Genomic DNA, 19,923 nt, shown 5'->3' on the forward strand with positions numbered 1-19,923 from the left:
CTTTCCACCGAGACTCTGACAAATGGTAGTCAGTCAGAAACTAGCTCCAAGAAGATTCATGCGTTTAACACAATATAAAAACATAAGAAACAGGAGCAGGAGGAGGCCATCTGGCCCATCGAGCCGACTCTGCCATTCAATAAGATCATGGCTGACCTGGCTGTGGACTCAGATCCACCTACCTGCCTTTTCCCCATAATCCTTAATCCCCTTACTATGCAGAAATCTATCTAACTGTGTTAATGAGGTAGCCTCTACTACTTCCCTGGGCAAAGAATTCCACAGATTCACTACTCTCTGGGAAAAGAAGTTTCTCGTCATCTCCATCCTAAATCTATTCCTACGAATCTTGAGGTTATGTCCCCTAGTTCTAGTCTCACCTACCAGTGGAAACAACCTTTCTGTCTCTATCTTATCTATCCCTTTCATAATGTTATATGTTTCTACAAGATCCCCTCTCATTCTTCTGGATTCCAGTGAGTATAGTCCCAGGCGACTCAATCTCTCCTCACAGGCTAACTCCCTCATCTCTGGAATCAACCTGGTGAACCTCCTCTGCACCGCCTTCAAAGCCAGTATATCCTTCCTCAAATAAGGAGACCAGAACTGCACGCAGTACTCTAGGTGCGGCCTCACCAGTACCCTGTACAGATGCAGTATAACCTTCCTGCTCTTAAATTCAATCTCTCTAGCAATGAATGAAGGTCAATATTCCATTTGCCTTCTTGATAACCTGTAGCACCTGCAAACCAACCATTTGTAATTTATGCACAAAAGCTCCCAAGTCCCTCTGCACAACAGCATGCTGCAATCTTCCACCATTTAAATAATAATCTGATCTTCTATTTTTCCTTCCAAAGTATACTGTGTGCAGATATTTTTTATAATTCATTGCCTATGGAAGTCTTTGTCAAAGCCAGTGTATATCAATCATCCCTATTTTGGCATGCTCAGACGTTTCAGTGGGTATTTAAGAGTCAACCATATTGGTGTGTTGTATGCTAGGTCATTCTGGGCAAGGACATTGATGAATTAGATGAATTTTTAATATAATCCAGTGGTTTCTTGGTTACTGTTACTGGTCACCTCACTATAAGGATATTGAGGCTTTAGAGAGGGTGCAGAGGAGGTTTACCAGGATGCTGCCTGGATTAGAGGGCATGTGCTATCAGGAGAGGCTGGACAAACTTGGGCTTTTTTCTCTGGAATGGCAGAGGCTGAGGGGTAATCTGTTGGAAGTGTATAAAATTATGAGGGGCATAGATAGGGTGGACAAGCAATATCTTTTTCCCATTATTGAGCGATCCAATACCAGAGGGCATGCATTTAAGGTGAGGGGGGTACGTTTTTTCAGAACAGGCGCGAGGGGTAAGTTTTTTACTCAGAGAGTGGTGGATGCCTGGAATACATTGCCTAATAGGGTGGTGGAGGCAAATTCATTGGGGGCTTTTAAGAGGGGCTTGGATGGGCACATGAATGAGAGGAAAATAGAGGGATATGGGCATTCTGTAGGTAGGAGGGATTAGCTATGTTGGCACAACATTGTGGGCCGAAGGGCCTGTTCTGTGCTGTACTATTCTATGTTCAATGTTCTATTAGCAATACTAACTGTTAATTCGAGATTCATATAATTACTTGAATTTAAATTTTAGGATGCTGTGGCATTCATGCCTGTGAATCTATCCAGAGCACTGGGTGTTTGTACAGTAAAATAACCACAAGGCTAAAAGCAAAAAATGAACTGCTGGAAGAACTCAGTGGGTCAGGCAGCATCTGTGGAAGGAAATGGGCAGTTGACATTTAGGGTTGAGACCCTTCATCCAGCAGCTTTTTTTGCTCCAGATTCCAGCATCTGCAGTCTCTTATGTCTCCATAACCACTAGGCTATCGTACCTGATACACTGAGCTGAGGAAATAGCTGCATGGACCATTGCTAACCATTTCTAACCACTGCTAATCATTGCAAACTCATGAAGTTTGCTATTACTGATTTTCAACTGCTATTGTGGGCATATACCTTTCTCAGCTGTCAGATTATTAATAGTTAATGACGTACAAGACATTGGAACGAGCTAAATTATCTTCCCTCTCCTTTTAAGATGGTTAATTCATGCATATTCATAGTGTAGCCTTTGCACCCAAAGACAGATTATTTCTTGTGCAAGAGAAAGGCAGGCTAACTTTTAAGCCACACCAGATAGACTGGAGAAGCTGGATTGTTGGCCTTGGAGACAACCTTGGGATCCAAAACCTCTTTAACAAATGTAGCACAGCCTGATTGCTTTTACTCCAAGACCATCTTGTGTAGTACTAAAGGAGGACACACAATCCAAAAAGTTTCATCCTTCCTGTCAACGGAGTCCTTATTGAATCTGTGTTAAGATAATTTCCAGGAACCCTGTAGTTCATAGTGTACTTCCTGAACCATTCACGTTGTTAAGCTGACTAAACAAACTTCGGGTTATGCTTCACACCTTCGTTTTGTGCACTTCAACTTGTTAAATATTTACAGCACTGTAAGCGGGACATTTGATTCAATAGTCCTGGCTGCACCAAAGCCTCTTCCCACTCCTAACTGCCTATTCCTTTCTCAAACTTCCCTTTAAATGTACCCTTCCTTGTCATCTCAACTATTCCTTATGAGAGCCATGTTCCCATCACCCTCTGGATAAAGAAATTTCTCATAAATTCACTACTGCATTTATTATTGGTTACCTCATATTTACGGGCTCTAGCTTATGAGTCTCTACAAGTGTAAACAATTGTGTTACATCTGAACTCCAAAACCCCATTAGTCTTAAAGAACAGAATGAGGTTTATTATCACTGACGTAAGTCATGAAATTTGTTGTTCTGCGGCAGCAGTACAGTGCAAGACATAAAAATTACTATGTTACAAAAATAAATAAATAGTACAAAAGAGGAATAATGAGGTAGTGTTCATGGGTTCATGAACTGTTCGGAAATCTGATGGTGGAGGGGAAGAAGCTATTTCTGAATCATTGAGTGTGGGTCTTCAGGCTCCTGTACCTCCTCCCCGATGGTAATAATGAGAAGAGGGCATGTCCCAGGTGGTGAGGGTCCTTAATAATGGATGCTGCCTTCTTGAGGCACTGCCTCTTGAAGATGTCCTCGATGGTGGGGAGGGTTGTGCCCGTGATGGAGCTGGCTGAGTCTACAACCCTCTGCAGCCTCTTTTGATCCTGTGCATTGGAGCCTCCATACCAGGCAGTGATGCAACCAGTCAGAATGCTCCCCACCGTACGTCTGTAGAAATTTGCAAGAGTCTTAAAGCTCTCTATCACATTCCTCACCTCATCCTTTTCCCCAGTCCGCCATCTAGAGAGGTACGCTAACCTGTTCAGTCTTTCTTGGTAGTTTGCATTGGATGTATGGTACTGAAACAGACCATTTGGCCTTAGCTATCTATGCCATTGGTTATGCTGCACTTGTTTCTCTTCCATCTTCCCTATCTAGATTTATCGTTGTGATCCTCAATTCCCTTCTCCATCCTGTTCTTGCTCCTGCCCCCATTAAATGCATCTATATTATTCATCTCAACTACTCCTTGTAACAGTGACTTTCATTTTCTCACCAATCTTTGAATTAAACAAAAAACTACTGGATTTTTGGTGACGTTCTTATATTGATGTCCTCCAGTTATGCTCTTGCCCACGGAAGAAACATTCTCTTTGTATTTATTCTGTCAAAACCTTTCATAATTTTTTCTTTACAATACTTTTATTGAATCCATGAAAAAATATAGATTACATGCATCAAGAAAGAGAAAAATACTACTGAATACATTGTATTAAATCATACTTAGATTACAGTACTCTAAATTAATAGTAATATATAGAAGTTAGTTAATAAAGGGAAAAAAATTGAAATATTTTATTATAAGAAAAATCTACTCCCACTACCAAAACCCGAAGCTGTTAGATGGAAAAAAACAAGGAAAAACCTTTAAAAATGTAACTGTGTCAGCCAATATCTGCGTTTTAGTCCCCAAATCAGAGATTTTGAAAATAATTCAAAAAAGGTCCCCACAGGGTTTGAAAGTCTAGGTTAAATTCAAAAACTGAACAGCGAATCTTCTCTAGATTCAGGTATGACAGTAACATCCCGTAATCATTGAGCATGAGTAGGCGGAGTAACTTCCTTCCATTTAAGCAATACAGCTCTCCTGGCTATAAGAGAAATAAAAGCCAGAATATGTAAATCAGAAGCCTTCAAAGTTATATCTTTTCCTCTAACAATCCTAAATAGTGCAGTCAAAGGATTAAGTTTAAAATTTATTTTGAAAAGTACAGAAAAAGTATGTAAGACCTCTGTCCAATATTTTTTAAGGCTCTGACATATCCAAAACATGTGAATTAAGGAAGCCACTCCGTTATTACATTTGTCACAGTAAGGAGATATATCAGAATAAAAACTGGATAGTTTATCTTTAGACAAGTGAACTCTATGGACCACTTTAAACTGAAGGAGAGAATAAAAAGCACATAATGACAAAGTATTAACCAACATGAAAATTTTATTCCAACCTTTCATAATTTTAAAGCTCATGCTTATACCTTCATATTTCTGGTATCATCTTTGTAAATTTTCTCTTCACTATATCCACTTCTTCTATACCCTTTGTATAATATCAAGACCAAAACTGTAATCAGTCCAGTTCTGTGGTCTAAGTGTGGTTTAACCATGACTTCCCTACTTTTCAATTTATCTCTGTGAAAATAAACCCCAATTGCTTGTTGTTTTCCATGGCCTTGCTAACTTGTGCTATATCTTTTAATTTATCACACACCAGTTCCGGAATTATCTGGTAAAATTTTCTGTATCTTTTGTTTTGGGAACCTTTGTCTTTTTCTTAAGTACCTCAGATTATTCCACATCTTTTGCCTCTCTTTTAAAACTCTCACTTCCATTTTGCAAATCAGAAATCACCAACTGGAGCTGAGGTAAAGATACAAGAGACTGCAGATGCTGGAAACTGGAGCAACAAACAATCTGCTTGAAGAGCTCAGTAGGTCAACAGCATCTGTAGGGGGGAAGAAATTGTCAGTGCTTTGAGTCAAAACCCTGCATCTGAACAGAGTTGAGGTGTCCCTTCTCAGCATTACAGAGTGCATCCTTAAGCATCTCAATCTTCCTGTCACTAATCCAATTGTATTATGGAGATACAGCCCTCTCAGTCTACTCCCCTTTGTTGTGACTTTAAATGATCACACAGACACAGGAGCTGTAGATGCATCAGGTCTTTATTCAGCACAAGCAAATAGGCAGGGCAGACCAGATGGAAAAATCACTCTGAACTCAAAATACATTAACTTTTTATGCCCTTTGGTACAAAAATAATAGCAGGTTATTAAATACAATTCCAATAGCTATAATTAAATACTTTGGGTGTGGACAATTGGTTCCATACTTTTGCAAATGGAGCACACCTTAAATGACAAGGCCAGCTCTGAATATTCAAACATCTTTGTTAGAATCATAGAGTAATACAGCACGGAAACAGGCCCTTCGGCCCAACTCGTCCATTCCGACCAAGATGCCCACCTGAGCTAGTCCCATTTACCCTCGTTTGGCCCATAATCCTCTGAACCTTTCCTATCCCTGTACCTGTCCAAATGTCTTTTAAATGTTCTTAATGTACCTGCATCAACTACATTCTCTGTGAGCTCATTTCTTGCTGGGACAAGGTACTTCACAATGATATTCTAAAAAAAATACTGATGTCAAAACCAGACATCTACAACATCCTTCTTTTACCACAGTATTGTAATGGATACACAAACACCCTGGGGTTGTCTTAAAGGAACAAATATGACAAAGACCAGGAGTACAGGAAGGAGATAGAGAGCCTAGTGATATGGTATCATGACAACAACCTTTCCCTCAATGTCAGCAAAACAAAAGAGCTGGTGATTGTCTTCAGGAGGTAGGTTGGGGGGGGGGGGGGGCGGGGGCGCAGCAGTGCACACGTTCCTGTTTACATCAATGGCACTGAAGTCAAGAGGGTTAAAAGCTTCAAGTTCTAGGAGTGAACATCACCAATACTTGGTCCAACCAAGTAGTCATCACGGCCAAGAAAGCTCACCAGCGCCTCTACTTCCTCAGGAAGCTAAAAAAATTTGGCATGACTCCTTTGACCCTCACCAATTTTTATCGATGCACCATAGAAAGTATTCTATCCGGATGCGTCACGGCTCTGCCTGTGACTGCAAGAAACTGCAGAGTTGTGAACACAGCTCAGCACATCATGGAAACTAGCTTCCCCTCCATGGACTCTTGTCTCTATTTCTTGCTGCCTTGGTAAAGCAGCCAACATAATCAAAGACATCACCTACCCTGGCAGAAGATGCCTGAAATCATGTACCATCAGGCTCAAGGACAGCTACATATAAGACTATTGAAAAGTCTCTAGTACGATAAAATCGACATTTGACCTCACAATCTACCTCGTTATGGCCTTGCTCCTTATTGTCTGCCTGCACTGCATTTTCTCTGTAACTGTAACATTTTATTCTGCATTTTGTTATTGTTTTCCCTTGTACTACCTCAATGCACTGTTGTAATGAAATGATCTGTATGAATGGCATGCAAAATAGGGACATTTAAGAGACTCTTAGATAGACACACGAATGATAGAGAAATGCGGAGCTATGTGGGATGGAAGGGTTAGATAGATCTTAGAGCAGGATAAGATATCGGCACATTGTGGGCTGAAGGGCCTGTACTGTGCTGTAGTGTATTATGTACTAAAACAAAGTTTTTCCCTGTACCTCAGTACATGTAACAATAATAAACCAATTTACATAACACTATTACAGCACCAACGATCCAGGTTCAATTCAGGCCGCTATCCATAAGGAGCTTGTACATTCTCCCTGTGACTGCGTGGGTTTCCTCCGGGTGCTCCGGTTTCCTCCCACATTCCAAAGACATATGGGTTAGGAAGTTGTGGGCGTGCTATGTTGGCACCAGAAGCGTGGCGACACTTGTGGGCTGCCCCCAGAACACTCCACGCAAAAGATGCATTTCACTATGTGTTTCAATGCACATGTGATTAATAAAGGTATCTTATCGTACCTAGACCATGTTTAAGATGGTAAGTAGTAAAATAGATGTTTTGGCACCATTAATGTTCTCATCTGGGTTTGGAGACATAAGTAGGCTCCTGTAGGCCAGATCTTTACTCATTTGAATTTAAAAGAATGAAGGGAGATCTAATTGAAACTTAAACAATTCTTACAGTGCTCAAAGAGAACAATTCCCCTTAGCTGAGGAGTCTGGACTGGGTCACAGTCTCCAAACAAGGTGGAGACCATTTAGGACTGATGTGAAGAGAAAATTAGTAAATGTCTTGAATTCTCTATCCAGGAGGGATGTGGAGGCTCAGTTATTGTGTTCTTTAAAAGCAGAGTTGGAGAGATTTCTGAAAATTTAAGGGGGTTGAGCATATGAAAGGAAAATGGAGTTGAAGTAGAAGATTAAACATGACCTTGATGAGCAGACACAAAACACCGGTGGCTGCTCATACTCATTCTTATACAATCCCACACCTCCAAACAGTTTGTTTAGTGCCAATTTCCCGGTGATTGTAATGTTCTTGAGATCCTATGCCCCTTAACATTGCCAGTTACACCTATTTCTGGGATTATTTCCATGCCTTAGTGTGAAGGCAAACCAGCCACGCACAGAGAAACAGTGCTAAGGGAGCGCCGCACTGTGAGAGGGGCGGTACTGAGGGAGCGCCGCACAGTAGGAGGGGCGGTACGGAGGGATCGCGGCACTGTGCGAGGGCCAATAGGGGCGCAGCTGAGGGATCGCGGCTTTCGGAGGGGCAGTACAGAGGAAGCGCTGCACTGGAGGGGCAGTACTGAGGGAGCGCCGCAGCAGAGGGACGTTAATGGGGGAGCGCCGCAGTGGGAGAGGTGGGGCAGCGCTGATGGAGGGCCATGGTTGGGGCACTGAGGGAGCGCTGCACTGTAGGAAGGGCTGTACTGAGGGATCACGTCACCGGGTTGGTGAAGGAGCGCCGCAGGGTGGGAGGGACGGTGCCGAGGGAGCGCCGCACGGTGGGAGGGACGGCGCCGAGGGAGCGCCGCACGGTGGGAGGGACGGCGCCGAGGGAGCGCCGCACGGTGGGAGGGACGGCGCCGAGGGAGCGCCGCACGGTGGGAGGGACGGCGCCGAGGGAGCGCCGCTCGGTGGGAGGGACGGCGCCGAGGGAGCGCCGCACGGTGGGAGGGACGGCGCCGAGGGAGCGCCGCACGGTGGGAGGGACGGCGCCGAGGGAGCGCCGCACGGTGGGAGGGACGGCGCCGAGGGAACGCGTCACCGGGTTGGTGAGGGAGCGCCGCACGGTGGGAGGGGCTGCGCTGAGGGAGCGCCGCACGGTGGGAGGGGCTGCGCTGAGGGATCGCGTCACCGGGTTAGTGAGGGAGCGCCGCAGGGTGGGAGGGACGGCACCGAGGGAGCGCCGCACGGTGGGAGGGAAGGCGCTGAGGGAGCGCGTCACCGGGTTGGTGAGGGAGCGCCGCACGGTGGGCGGGGCGGCGCTGAGGGAGCCTCCCGCTGTGGGTGACCCGGCCTCGCCCCCCTCACGCCGACGTCTCCCTACCCGCCCACCGCCGGCTCCGGAGCTTCCGCCACGCCGAGATGCCGGGACTGCAACCCGTTGCCCCAGCAACCAGCGCCCAAGCGCCCGTCGCCCTACCCAATCACAACCCTCCCTTCCCCCCGCTGCCTGCGCACTCGCCTATCAGAGGACGGTGTCGCAGTCCGCAGCCCTTGCATTCTGATAGGCGGGTATGCGACCCGCCCTTTGCAGATGCTGGCGTGTGATTGGTGCGTGCCTCACATTGCAGGAGCTTCCGATTGGTCTCGCCGCTTGGTGGAGCCGCCTGGTGATAGGTCGGTTGCCTGGGCGGGCCGTTGATTGGCCTTGGGGCGTGGGGGGCGCAGAAGCAGGTCAGTGGTTACGTCAGCAGCGGAAAGTAGGTTAGGGGAACCCTGCGCCGCGGCGGCCGGCGGTGGGCGAGGGGCCGGGGCCGGGGCCGGCGGACGGCAGCGGCGGGGCCAGTGCGGCCCGTCTCCCTCACCGGGTGAGTACCGCTGCCCGGATCCCGCGTGGCTCTCTCCCCATCACCGGCGCTCCCTCACTCCCCCATCGTCGGCGCTCCCTCACCCCCGCATCACCAGCGCTCCCCATCACCGGCGCTCCCTCACTCCCCCATCATCGGCGCTCCCTCCCCTCACCCGCGCTCCCTCCCCGATCACTTGCCCTCCATCTCCTCACCGGCGCTCCCTCCCTCACTCCCCCCCCATCATCGGCGCTCCCTCACTCCCCCATCATCGGCGCTCCCCCATCACCGGCGCTCCCTCACTCCCCCATCGTCGGCGCTCCCTCACCCCCGCATCACCAGCGCTCCCCATCACCGGCGCTCCCTCACTCCCCCATCGTCGGCGCTCCCTCACCCCCGCATCACCAGCGCTCCCCATCACCGGCGCTCCCTCACTCCCCCCCCATCATCGGCGCTCCCTCACTCCCCCATCACCGGCGCTCCCCCTATCACCGGCGCTCCCTCCCCGATCACCTGCCCCCCCATCACCTCACCGGCGCTCCCTCACTCCCCCATCATCGGCGCTCCCTCCCCTCACCCGCGCTCCCTCCCCGATCACTTGCCCTCCATCTCCTCACCGGCGCTCCCTCCCTCACTCCCCCATCACCGGCGCTCCCTCACTCCCCCATCACCGGCGCTCCCCCTATCACCGGCGCTCCCTCCCCGATCACTTGCCCTCTATCTCCTCACCGGCGCTCCCTCCCCGTCCCCCCGTCACCGGCGCTCCCTCCCTCACTCCCCCCCCATCATCGGCGCTCCCTCCCTCCCCCATCACCGGCGCTCCCTCCCCGATCACCTGCCCCCCCATCACCTCACCGGCGCTCCCTCACTCCCCCATCATCGGCGCTCCCCCTATCACCGGCGCTCCCTCCCCGATCACCTGCCCTCTATCTCCTCACCGGCGCTCCCTCCCCGTCCCCCCGTCACCGGCGCTCCCTCACTCCCCCATCACCGGCGCTCCCCCTATCACCGGCGCTCCCTCCCCGATCACCAGCCCTCTATCTCCTCACCGGCGCTCCCTCCCCGTCCCCCGATCACCGGCGCTCCCTCCTCCCCCTCACCAGCGCTCCATCTTTCCTCCCCCCCCCCCAACCCTCACGCTGGCACTCCTTCCTCCACACTCCCTCACCATCACGCCGGCGCTCCCTCCTTGCCTCCCCGTCGTTATGACACAGACGGGGTGATCTAAACCCTATATTTTGCACTCTGTTGTTTTTCTCTGTGTCTCTGCACAGAAAGCAGGTGACTGTCATCTCCAACGATCCTTGATCCTTGTCTTCTGTATATCCTTGATTGTAATCATACCAACATTGGTCGTGCTTTCAGCTGTTGAGACTCTATGGTTCCTTAGAGCACTTCTATTCCACTCTCTCCATTGAGGCATAATTTAAAATGAAAGACTTCGAAGTTTTGGTCCCCTGAACTAATATCCTCTTATGCACTGGTTTGAAATTTGAAATTAACATTTAACGTTAAACATTAAGGACAGCATGTTGCTATTGCTGCAGATCTGGGTCTTGATGTGATTTTCTTTTGTGTCTAATATTTGACAGGTATGAATTTGAAACTATGCAATGCTGGACAGTGTTTCTGAAAGATCTGAGTCATTTGGAGCCTCAGCCCTCTAGCTTGCTGAAGCAGCAGTTGTTGTAAATTCCTTTATGTAAATTGCGTCTAATTGATTGTGAATGTTAATTTTAAGGAAGATCAGAGTTCTTGAATAGTTGGCAGTGATGGAGTTGGTAGAGCAGCTGCCTTGCAGCATCAGAGACATGGGTTCAATTCTGACCTCGGGTGCTGTCAGTTTGGAGTTTGTGTGCTGACCAAGTGGTTTTCCTCCAGGTATTCTGATTTCGTCCTGCATCCCAAAGATGTGCAGATTGGTAGGTTAGTTGGCCTCTGTCAATTACCCCTAGTGAGTAGGTGAGTATTAGAGTCTGGGGGGGAGTTGATGAAGATGCGGGGAGAATTAAAAAAATGAGATTAATGTAGGATCATTGTAAATGGGTGTTTGATGGTTGGCATAGATTTGATGGGCAGGAAGGTCTTGTTTCTCCAAAGTCAAAGTCAAGTTTATTGTCAGATGCACAAGTCCATGTGTGCACAAGTGCAATGAAAAATTTACATGCAGCAGTACCACTGGCAACATAGCATCAGATAAGCAGCACTCACAAGAAAAACATAAATTAAACATAACTTGTACACAATTTTTACAAGAAAGGACACTATTAGAACAAAAACAAAGTCCATTTCAGTGCAAAGTGATCAAAGTGGTCATTGTGTTGCTAAACTGTAGTGATCAGGGTTGTGCCGGTTGGTTCAAGAACCGAATGGTTGAAGGGAAGTAGCTGTTCCTGAACCTGGTGGTGTGGGACTTCAGGCTTCTGTACCTCTTGCCCGATGGTAGCTGCGAGAAGATGCTGTGATGTATCACTCTGACACTAGTTGCAGAAAATGGCAAATGTTTTGCTCGAACGCGATAAAGCTGCTCCTATAACACACAGATGCTGCTCGACCCGCTGAGTTCCTCTAGCAGTTTGTTGTCTATAATACACACTGTTTTGCATAGTCTGTAATCTAAGTATGGTTATTAGTTGGTATACTGTAGAGTAAACTGGCCTTGGTTTATCGTGCTAAAATTCCCTATTTGAACGTGCATTACAGCAGGCCATTCAGCCCATCAGGACCACACCAGCTCCTAGAAGAGCAATGCCATTCCTTTTATTACCTGTACCCTACAACTTCTCTCTCACATTCGCATCAATTCCTTTTATATTCTTTTGCCACCTTGCCTATACTTGGGATAATTTACAGTGGCCAATTAGCCTACCAGAACATCTTTGGAATGCAGGAGGAAACTGTGGCTCCCGGTGGAAAGAGGGGAGTGTCTGCAGTCTCCAGGCAGGCAGGTCCCGAGGTCAGCATTGAACCTGGTCCCTGCAGCTGTGAGGCATTGAGGCATTAACTGCTGCCCCTCTCTCTTATAATGTACCTGTCACCTTCCTTAATAGAATTATACAGCATGGAAACAGGCTTTGGTCTACTTATCCATGCAGACCAAGTTGCCTATCTTCGCTAGTCACATTTGCCTGCATTTGGCCTTCTCAACCTTTCATTTAACTTTAGGGTTTCGCGTACCTATCCATCTGTCTTTTAAATGTTGTAATTGTACCTGCCTCTACAACCTCCTCTGGCAACTTGTTCCACATCCCCACCACCCTCTGTGTTTAAAAATTTGTCCCTCAGGTCCCCTTTAAATTTTTCCCCTCTCACCTTAAACCTATGCCCTCTTGTTTAAGACTCCCCTAGCCTGGGAAAAAGACAGTGACCATCCACCCTCTCTATGCCCCTCATAATTTTATGGACTTCAATAAAGTCACCCCTCAGCCTCATTCACTCCAGGGAAAACAGTTCCTCCTATCCAGTCTCTCCTTATAACTCAAACACTCTAGTCTAGGCAATATTCCTCTGAATGCTTTCTGTGCCTTCTCTGACTTATTTTGTGAAGCACTTTGGGGATATATAGAGCCTATAAGGAAGGCTGATGGTTTACAAGGATTGAAGATGAATTCAGGTATGTGGGACTGATAGTGGGTTTGTCCATTTTGCAATGAAAATCAGTCTAATAATTGCTCTAAATTCATTCTTGTCTCATACAAGGTGCACCCTTGCTGCTAACATCTGCCTTAGCATATGGGTATTTGTATTTTTGTTGCACTTTACATGCTCACATGAGTTCTGAACACTTCATGAAATAACTTCTGCTTGAATTATGTTTACTACTGAGGTGTAAGGAAGTGTAGCAGCCAATTTGTACACAGGATCTCACAGGCTATTCTAGATAAACAATCTGATCTATTTTTCTGACATTGTTTGAGGGATAAATGTTGGCCGCAACACTAGGAGAAATCCCCATTTCTGCCTGTGAGGTCTTTTGTGTCCAGCAGGGAGGGCCAGATAAACACTTTATGGAGAGATGGCACTCCCTTGGTACTGCACTGGGTATAATAGCCTCGATTCGATGCTCAAGTCTGCAGTATAGAGTTTAAACCCAGCGTCTTCTAACCCGAAGCAAGAAAACTTCCCACTGAGCCAAGGCTGACACCTACTGCCAAGTTTATGAAATGTGAGTGAAATCTCTCAAATTGATATACATGTGATTGGTAAATCATTGGAAAGCACTGATTTCTAAACATTACAGGCTGCCTGTCTTCCCTTTTAGATTTTAAAGGGTTTTAATTTTTAGTTACAGCAACATAAGGCTTCCCCTAGCAATGCTCTTAAAAAAAAAATAAGGCAATATTTTTCCTGTATCATAAATATGAGAATTTCCTTTGGTTACTGTTTCTGACATGATAAACAAAGGGGAAAATTCAGTTAGTATGTGCTGATTTAAAAATACAAATGAATTCAAGTTGGAGTGGGACATGGGCTCAGAAGGCTGTAAGATTAATCTAACTTTAAAACTCCTTCATTGGTGAGGGTTGTGAAAGGCAGTACTGAGGTGCTTGGCTTCCTGAGAAACCAACCCCATTGTATCTGATTGTCACCTCCTCCACCATCCAACCACTATCTATATCAACAATATACAGGTATACAAATTAGGAGCACAAAATGCTGGAGGAACTCAGCGGGTCAGGCAGCATCTACGTAGGGAAGTGAACAGGGTGTCAGCCTGAAATGTCAACTGTCCATTTCCCTCCACAGATGCTGCCTGACCTGCTGAGTTCCTCCAGCATTTTGTGCGTTGCTCCAGATTTCCAGCATCTGCAGTCCTTCTTGTGCCTATACAAATTAGGAGCAGGTTTAGGCCACTTGGCTCCTCAAGCCTGCCCTGCTATTTATATCATGGGTGAATTCATTGTAGCCTCAACTCAGCCAATCCAAGGTAACTTTTCACCACTATACTCATAATGTATCATTCCACCTCTGCCATATTCAAACACTGCTTCCATGGCACTGTTGAGGAGGACGGTTCCAAAGACTCCCAATCTTTTGAGAGAAAATGATACACCTCCTTTTTGTCTTGAGTGATTTACTCACTTTTCGACAGTGAGCTCTAGTTCTAGATTCTCCACAAGAAGAAATGTACTCGCCGCGTCTACCCTGTCAAGACCATTTCCTCTCTTTCTTCAAAATTCCAGTCACTGCAGGTGTAGCCTGTCCAACCGTTCCTATTTGCCTATTCCAACATGCCTATTTAGTCTAGTACACTGTCTCTAAACTACTTAAAATGCATGAACATCCTTGCTTAAACAGGGGGATTAATACGGTACAGGTATGGTTTCACCAATGCCCCATACAGCTGAAGCACAACCAACCTACTTTTGTATTCGGTTCCCCTAGCAATACACAATAACATTCTGCTAGCTTTCCTAATTACTTGCTGAACCTGCGCACGAAACTTTTGTGAATCGGGCACTCGGACACCTGGATCTTTCTGCACCTCAGATTCTTGCTCACTTATAATGGCACAGAATGAGGCTATTCAGCCCATTGGTTCCCAGCAGAGCAATCCCATCAGTCCCATTCTCCTGCAACCTATTCTCTCTCACATGCCCATGGATTCTTCTTTGATTCTTTTTCCACTTAGCTACTGACAGCTAAGATGCAGTAACCCATCAGCTTGTATTTGGAAACAAGATCACGCAGTGAAAAGAAGGGGAGCACATGTAAACTTCACTTGGCACTCAAGGACCCTGTAACGGTGAGGGAGCAGCATTACCCACTGCACCACTCTGCTGTAATCTCTCACTATTTAAACAATGTTCTGTTATTTTCCTACCAAAGTCGGCAATTTTGAATTTTTCCACACCATTTGCGAGATCTTTGCCTGCATGCCTATGTTGCAACGCAAGAAAAACGGAGCAGGAGTAGGGCATCAGGTCCCTCAAGTCTGCCTCCCCATTTAATATGATCGTGGCTGATCTCCTCCTCTCCTGTGCCATTTCTCCGCACCCTTCTATTCCTCCATCTATCAAATACTTATCCACCTCCACTTTAAATACTGCTAATGATCCATCTTCCACCGCTCACCGGAGCAGAAAACTCCAGAGAACTTCCTCCTTGTATCCTTTTATCCATCTTTGTGCCATCAGCAAATGTAGCAAGCATACCTTCAGTGCCTTCATCCAAATTATTGATATGAACTTTAAAAAAAGGTTGATACCCCAGCACTGATCCTTGTGCCACATCACTCGTTAGATCTTGCCATCCTGAACACGACTTATTTATGTCTGTTTCCTGTTAGTCAACCAATCTTCTATACATGCCAAAATGTTAATGTGCTTTTATTTTCCACAATAATCTTTGATGAAGCACCTTATGAAATGACTTCTAGAAATCCCTTTTATCCACAGAACGCTACTTCTCCACAGTGAAATGAAGACACAAGAAACTGCAGATGGTGGAGTCTGAAGCAAAAAACAAGGTGCTGGAGGGACTCAGCATCTGTGGAGCCAAAGGGACCGATGATATTTCAGGTCGAGACCCTACATCAGGACCTGAAGCATTGACTAGCCCTTTACCTCCACAGGTACTGTCTGACCCGCTGAGTTCCTCCAGCACCTTGTTTCACCACTTCTCTACAGAATTGGTGCCCTTAATTTCCCAGCAGTCCACAGTGCTTTGAGTTAAAGAATTCTGGTGATACCAACTCTTCAAATTCCAGTGTATGCTGTTTTTATGCTGTTATTCTAACTGACCTAATTAGTATGTTTGCTGTGCTACTGATATTGCAGCAGTATCACAGTTTTTTCATTAAAAGCAGCTGCAGAAAAACAGTTAAGTTTACAATTCATTTCTCCCTGTTTGCTCCGGCCATGTTTCTGGAGGTTAATGCTATGTCAGAGCAGTTTAAGGTCTGTGTATCAAGTCCAATTAGTAGAGATCACAAATGCCAGCCTAGTATATGTCTTAAAATTTATAGAGTGCATCACGGGGTCATTAAGAAGGACATATTTCCTTCAGCAAGAGTTCATTAACTAAGGGGCAGACAAATTTAATCAACATTGGTAGAAAATTTAGAGGGACTTTGAGCTCACTAACTGAAAGAATGGTAAACACTCCCCATGGTTAAGTAAGAATTGATGAGAGGATGAGAACTTACGTGTCATAGACTATGATTAAAGAGCTGAAATATGGGATTAGGCTGCTAGTTCTTTTTTTATCTGGTACAGTCAGGATTGGCATGATGGTCTCCTTCTGTGTGATATTTCCATGAATCTAAGTTAATCATTGAAGCCCACCAACCCACTGAGGTGCTCGAGCAAGTCCCAAGCAGAAGTAACAAATGGCATCAGAAATGTGTGACCATCCACCTAAGTTCCAAGTATTGAATGCTTCACTGTCTGGACATTGCCAGAAACATAAAGGTTCCGTAACTCAAATCCGTAAAGCTGCTTAAAAGATTTCTGACCCAAGTTGCGGGCTAAATTCACAGCTAAATCTTAGACTTGATCTTTGCAGCATGTTCTGTAGAAAAGCAAAAGCAAAGTTACCTGATCTGGGTCTTGGGAGATTATGAAAGGGTGGTCATGGAGAAGAGATATCCACTTGTGAAGAGAGACCAAAACTAAATAAAAATGATCACTAATAAATATAGCAGATGGGTATGAAGGTTGTCCCTTAATTTGCAGCATTTTTTTTATGATGGGCACTAGTTCTTTGCTTTTGACCATGTCTGGAAGCCAGTATGGAGGAAACCACTCCTAGTGCAGTATGAGAGTGAATGTCAAACACAGTGTCTGAATGTGTGCACGAACTTCACTGATTCCAGGGAGAAATGGCAGTGACCATCTCTTGTGCTGTGACCCTGTTGCAAGGATTGGCTCCTCTCCATGAACTTGAGCTCACCCTTGCACTAACACTCACCAAATCCAGTTCACCCATCACCCCACTACTTTCTGACCTTGCACCACCCGCAGAGAAATGACTCGATCTTAAAACTTTCATCCTTGTTCTCAGATTCTTTTGTGGCCTTCCTGTCTCCTTCAGCTCTACATTCCTCCAAGATCTCCTCCAATATCCATCAGCCCTCCATTGGCAGCCATGTTCTCGGTTGCCTCAACCATCAGCCCTCCATTTCTGTGTCTCTGTGCCCCCTTCTAGAAGAAACTAAAATCTACCTCTATCAACAGTTTTAGTCACCTGTCTAATATACTTTTGGTGTCAAGTATTCTGTTAATGCTCCTGAGAGGTTCTTTTGGAATGTTTCACTTCACTACAAGGTGCCACGTGAAATGCAAATTGTTGCTTATCTGAACTGTGAAGACTCATTTCCATATTCTTTAAAGGTGTTACTGAAACACTATTCGGGTAAATGGCGTTTAGTTACATAGAATCTACATCATAGAAAGCCTTTTGACTCAACAATAATGTTTATGCTTCATGAGTGCCTCCTCCTACATAATTTCCTCTAGGCTTTTCAGCAAATTTTTTTATTCTTTTTCTGGGTAAAGAAGCTTCCTAGAAATATACACCACCGAAAGAAGCCAGTGAACATGCTGACTTTGTTTCATCCAAATTTTTAATTTCAATTTCCCTATAAGTTCCTCATCTTCTGAGAAAATGTCCTTGGACAATGATTTCTGAAATTAGCTTCTATCACCTGAATTTCCCCCCCCCAAGTTGTTTATTGGATTTATCAGTCATGGGCTCATACAGCACAGAAATGGATTCCAACTGTCACATATTCCCATCAATGTGCCCGCAGATTCAAAGCTCACATACTAGGGGCAATTTACAGTGGCAATTAACCCACCAACCAGTATGTTTGTAGGATGTGGGGAGAAACTGGAGCATCTTGAGAAAACCCGCCTGGTCAGTGTTTTGAATGCCATTCATACAGATCATTTCATTACAGTGCATTGAGGTCATACAAGGTAAAACAATAACAGAATGCAGAATAAAATGCTACTGTTACAGAGAAAGTGCATTGCAGGCAAATAATAAGATGCAAGGCCATAACAAGGTAGATTGTGAGGTCAAGAGTCTATCTCATTGTACTAGGGGACTGTTCAATAGTCTTATAACAGCGGGATAGAAGCTGTCCTTGAGCCTAGTGGTACGTGCTTTCAGGCTTTTGTATCTTCTGCCAGATGGGAGGGGGGAGAAGAGAAAATGTCCGGGGTGGGAGGGGTCTTTGATTATGCTGGCTGCTTTACCAACACAGCAAGAAGTGTAGAGAGAGCCCATGGAATGGGTAAGTATGATGTTGTTGGGATAATGGAGACATGGCTGCAGGGAGATCAGACCTGGGAAATGAATTTTCAAGGGTATGCATGCTATCGTAAGGACAGGAAGGTGGGCAGAGGGGGTGGGGTGGCCCTGTTGGTGAGGAATGAGATTCAGTCCCTTGCAAGGGGGGACATTGAATCAGGAGAAATGGAGTCAGTGTGGATAGAACTGAGGAACTGTAAGGGCAAAAAGACCCTAATGGGTGTTAGCCACAGGCCTCCGAATGGTGGCATGGATATTGGGTGCAAGCTGAATAGTGAGTTAATGTTGGCATGTGGCAAGGGTAATGTCACAGTAGTTATGGGGGATTTCAATATGTAAGTGGACTGGGAAAATCAGGCTGGTACGGGACCCCAGGAAAGGGAGTTTATAGAGTGCCTCTGGGATGCATTCTTGGAGCAGCTGGTACGAAAGCTGACCAGGGAGAGGGCTATTCTGGATTTAGTGCTGTGTAATGAGCAGGATTTGATAAGAGAACTCGAAGTAAAGGAGCCATTGGGAGGAGGTGACCATAACATGATAAGTTTTTATCTGCAATTGGAGAGGGAAAAGGGCAGATCAGAAGGGTCAATTTTGCAGTTGAACAAAGGAGACTATGGAGCCATGAGGGAGGAGCTGGCTAAAGTTGACTGGGCGGGCATCCTAGCAGAATTGTCAGTGGAACAGCAATGGCAGGTATTCTTGGGAATAATGCACAAGGTGCAGGATCAGTTTATTCCCCAGAGAAGGAAAGACTCAAAGAGGGGAAAGGGGCCACCATGGCTGAAAAAGGAAGTCAGAGATAGCATTGTGTTAAAAAGGAAGAAGTATGGCAGAGCCAAGCTGAGTGGGAAGATAGAAGATTGGGAAATTTTTAAGGTGCAGCAGAATTTAACTAAAAAGGTAATTCGGGAAGAAAAAATATGGTACAAAGACAAGCTAGCCAGGAATATTAAGGAGGATAGCAAAAGCTTTTTTAGGTATGTGAAGGGAAAGAAGTTAGTTAGGAACAATATTGGGCCCTTGAAGACCAAATCGGGTGAAATTATTACGGGAAACAGGGAGATGGCAGTCGAATTTAATAAGTACTTTGGATCTGTCTTCACGGGGGAAGACGTAAGAAATCTCCCAGAAGTAAGGATGGACAAAAGGCAGAGGGTGACAGAAGAACTGAAGTGGATTGACATTAGGAAAGAAATGGTGATGGGTAGACTAATGGGGCTGAAGACTGACAAATCCCCAGGTCCAGATGGTCTGCATCCCAGGGTACTAAAGGAGGTGGCTCTAGAAATTGTGGATGCATTGGTGATCATTTTCCGATGTTCCTTAGATTCGGGGTCAGTTCCTGAGGATTGGAGAATGGCTAATGTTATCCCACTTTTTAAGAAAGGAGGGAGGGAGAAAACGGGGAACTATCGTCCAGTTAGCCTATCATCTGTGGTGGGGAAGATGCTAGAGTCCATTATTAAGGATGAAATAGCGGCATATTTGGATAGCAATGATAGGATTGGGTCGAGTAAACACGGATTTACCAAGGGCAAATCATGCTTGACTAATCTACTGGAGTTTTTTAA

General features: G+C 45.7%; 1 protein-coding gene across 12 annotated transcripts in view; it reads left to right on the forward strand.

Moving 5' to 3' along the window:
- The first annotated feature begins 7,885 nt into the window (after positions 1-7,885).
- The window catches only part of LOC127577642 (aryl hydrocarbon receptor nuclear translocator-like protein 1), a 75,466-nt gene continuing 63,428 nt past the window's right edge, over positions 7,886-19,923 (forward strand). For 3 of the 12 annotated variants that reach the window (XM_052028991.1, XM_052028996.1, XM_052028998.1), the window contains exon 1: positions 8,988-9,115. Coding sequence is in view for 4 of the 12 variants with exons in the window: in XM_052028990.1 (XP_051884950.1) it covers positions 7,918-7,942 (25 nt within the window). In the remaining 8 variants the exon portion in view is untranslated. Of the gene's footprint in view, positions 7,943-8,987; positions 9,116-13,229; positions 13,260-13,840; positions 14,022-15,492; positions 15,669-19,923 lie in introns of those variants that run through there. The other 9 variants (XM_052028990.1, XM_052028994.1, XM_052028997.1 and 6 more) reach the window with 7 other exon arrangements.

Source organism: Pristis pectinata, chromosome 14, assembly GCF_009764475.1.
Source record: "Pristis pectinata isolate sPriPec2 chromosome 14, sPriPec2.1.pri, whole genome shotgun sequence".
Classification (NCBI taxonomy): domain Eukaryota; kingdom Metazoa; phylum Chordata; class Chondrichthyes; order Rhinopristiformes; family Pristidae; genus Pristis; species Pristis pectinata.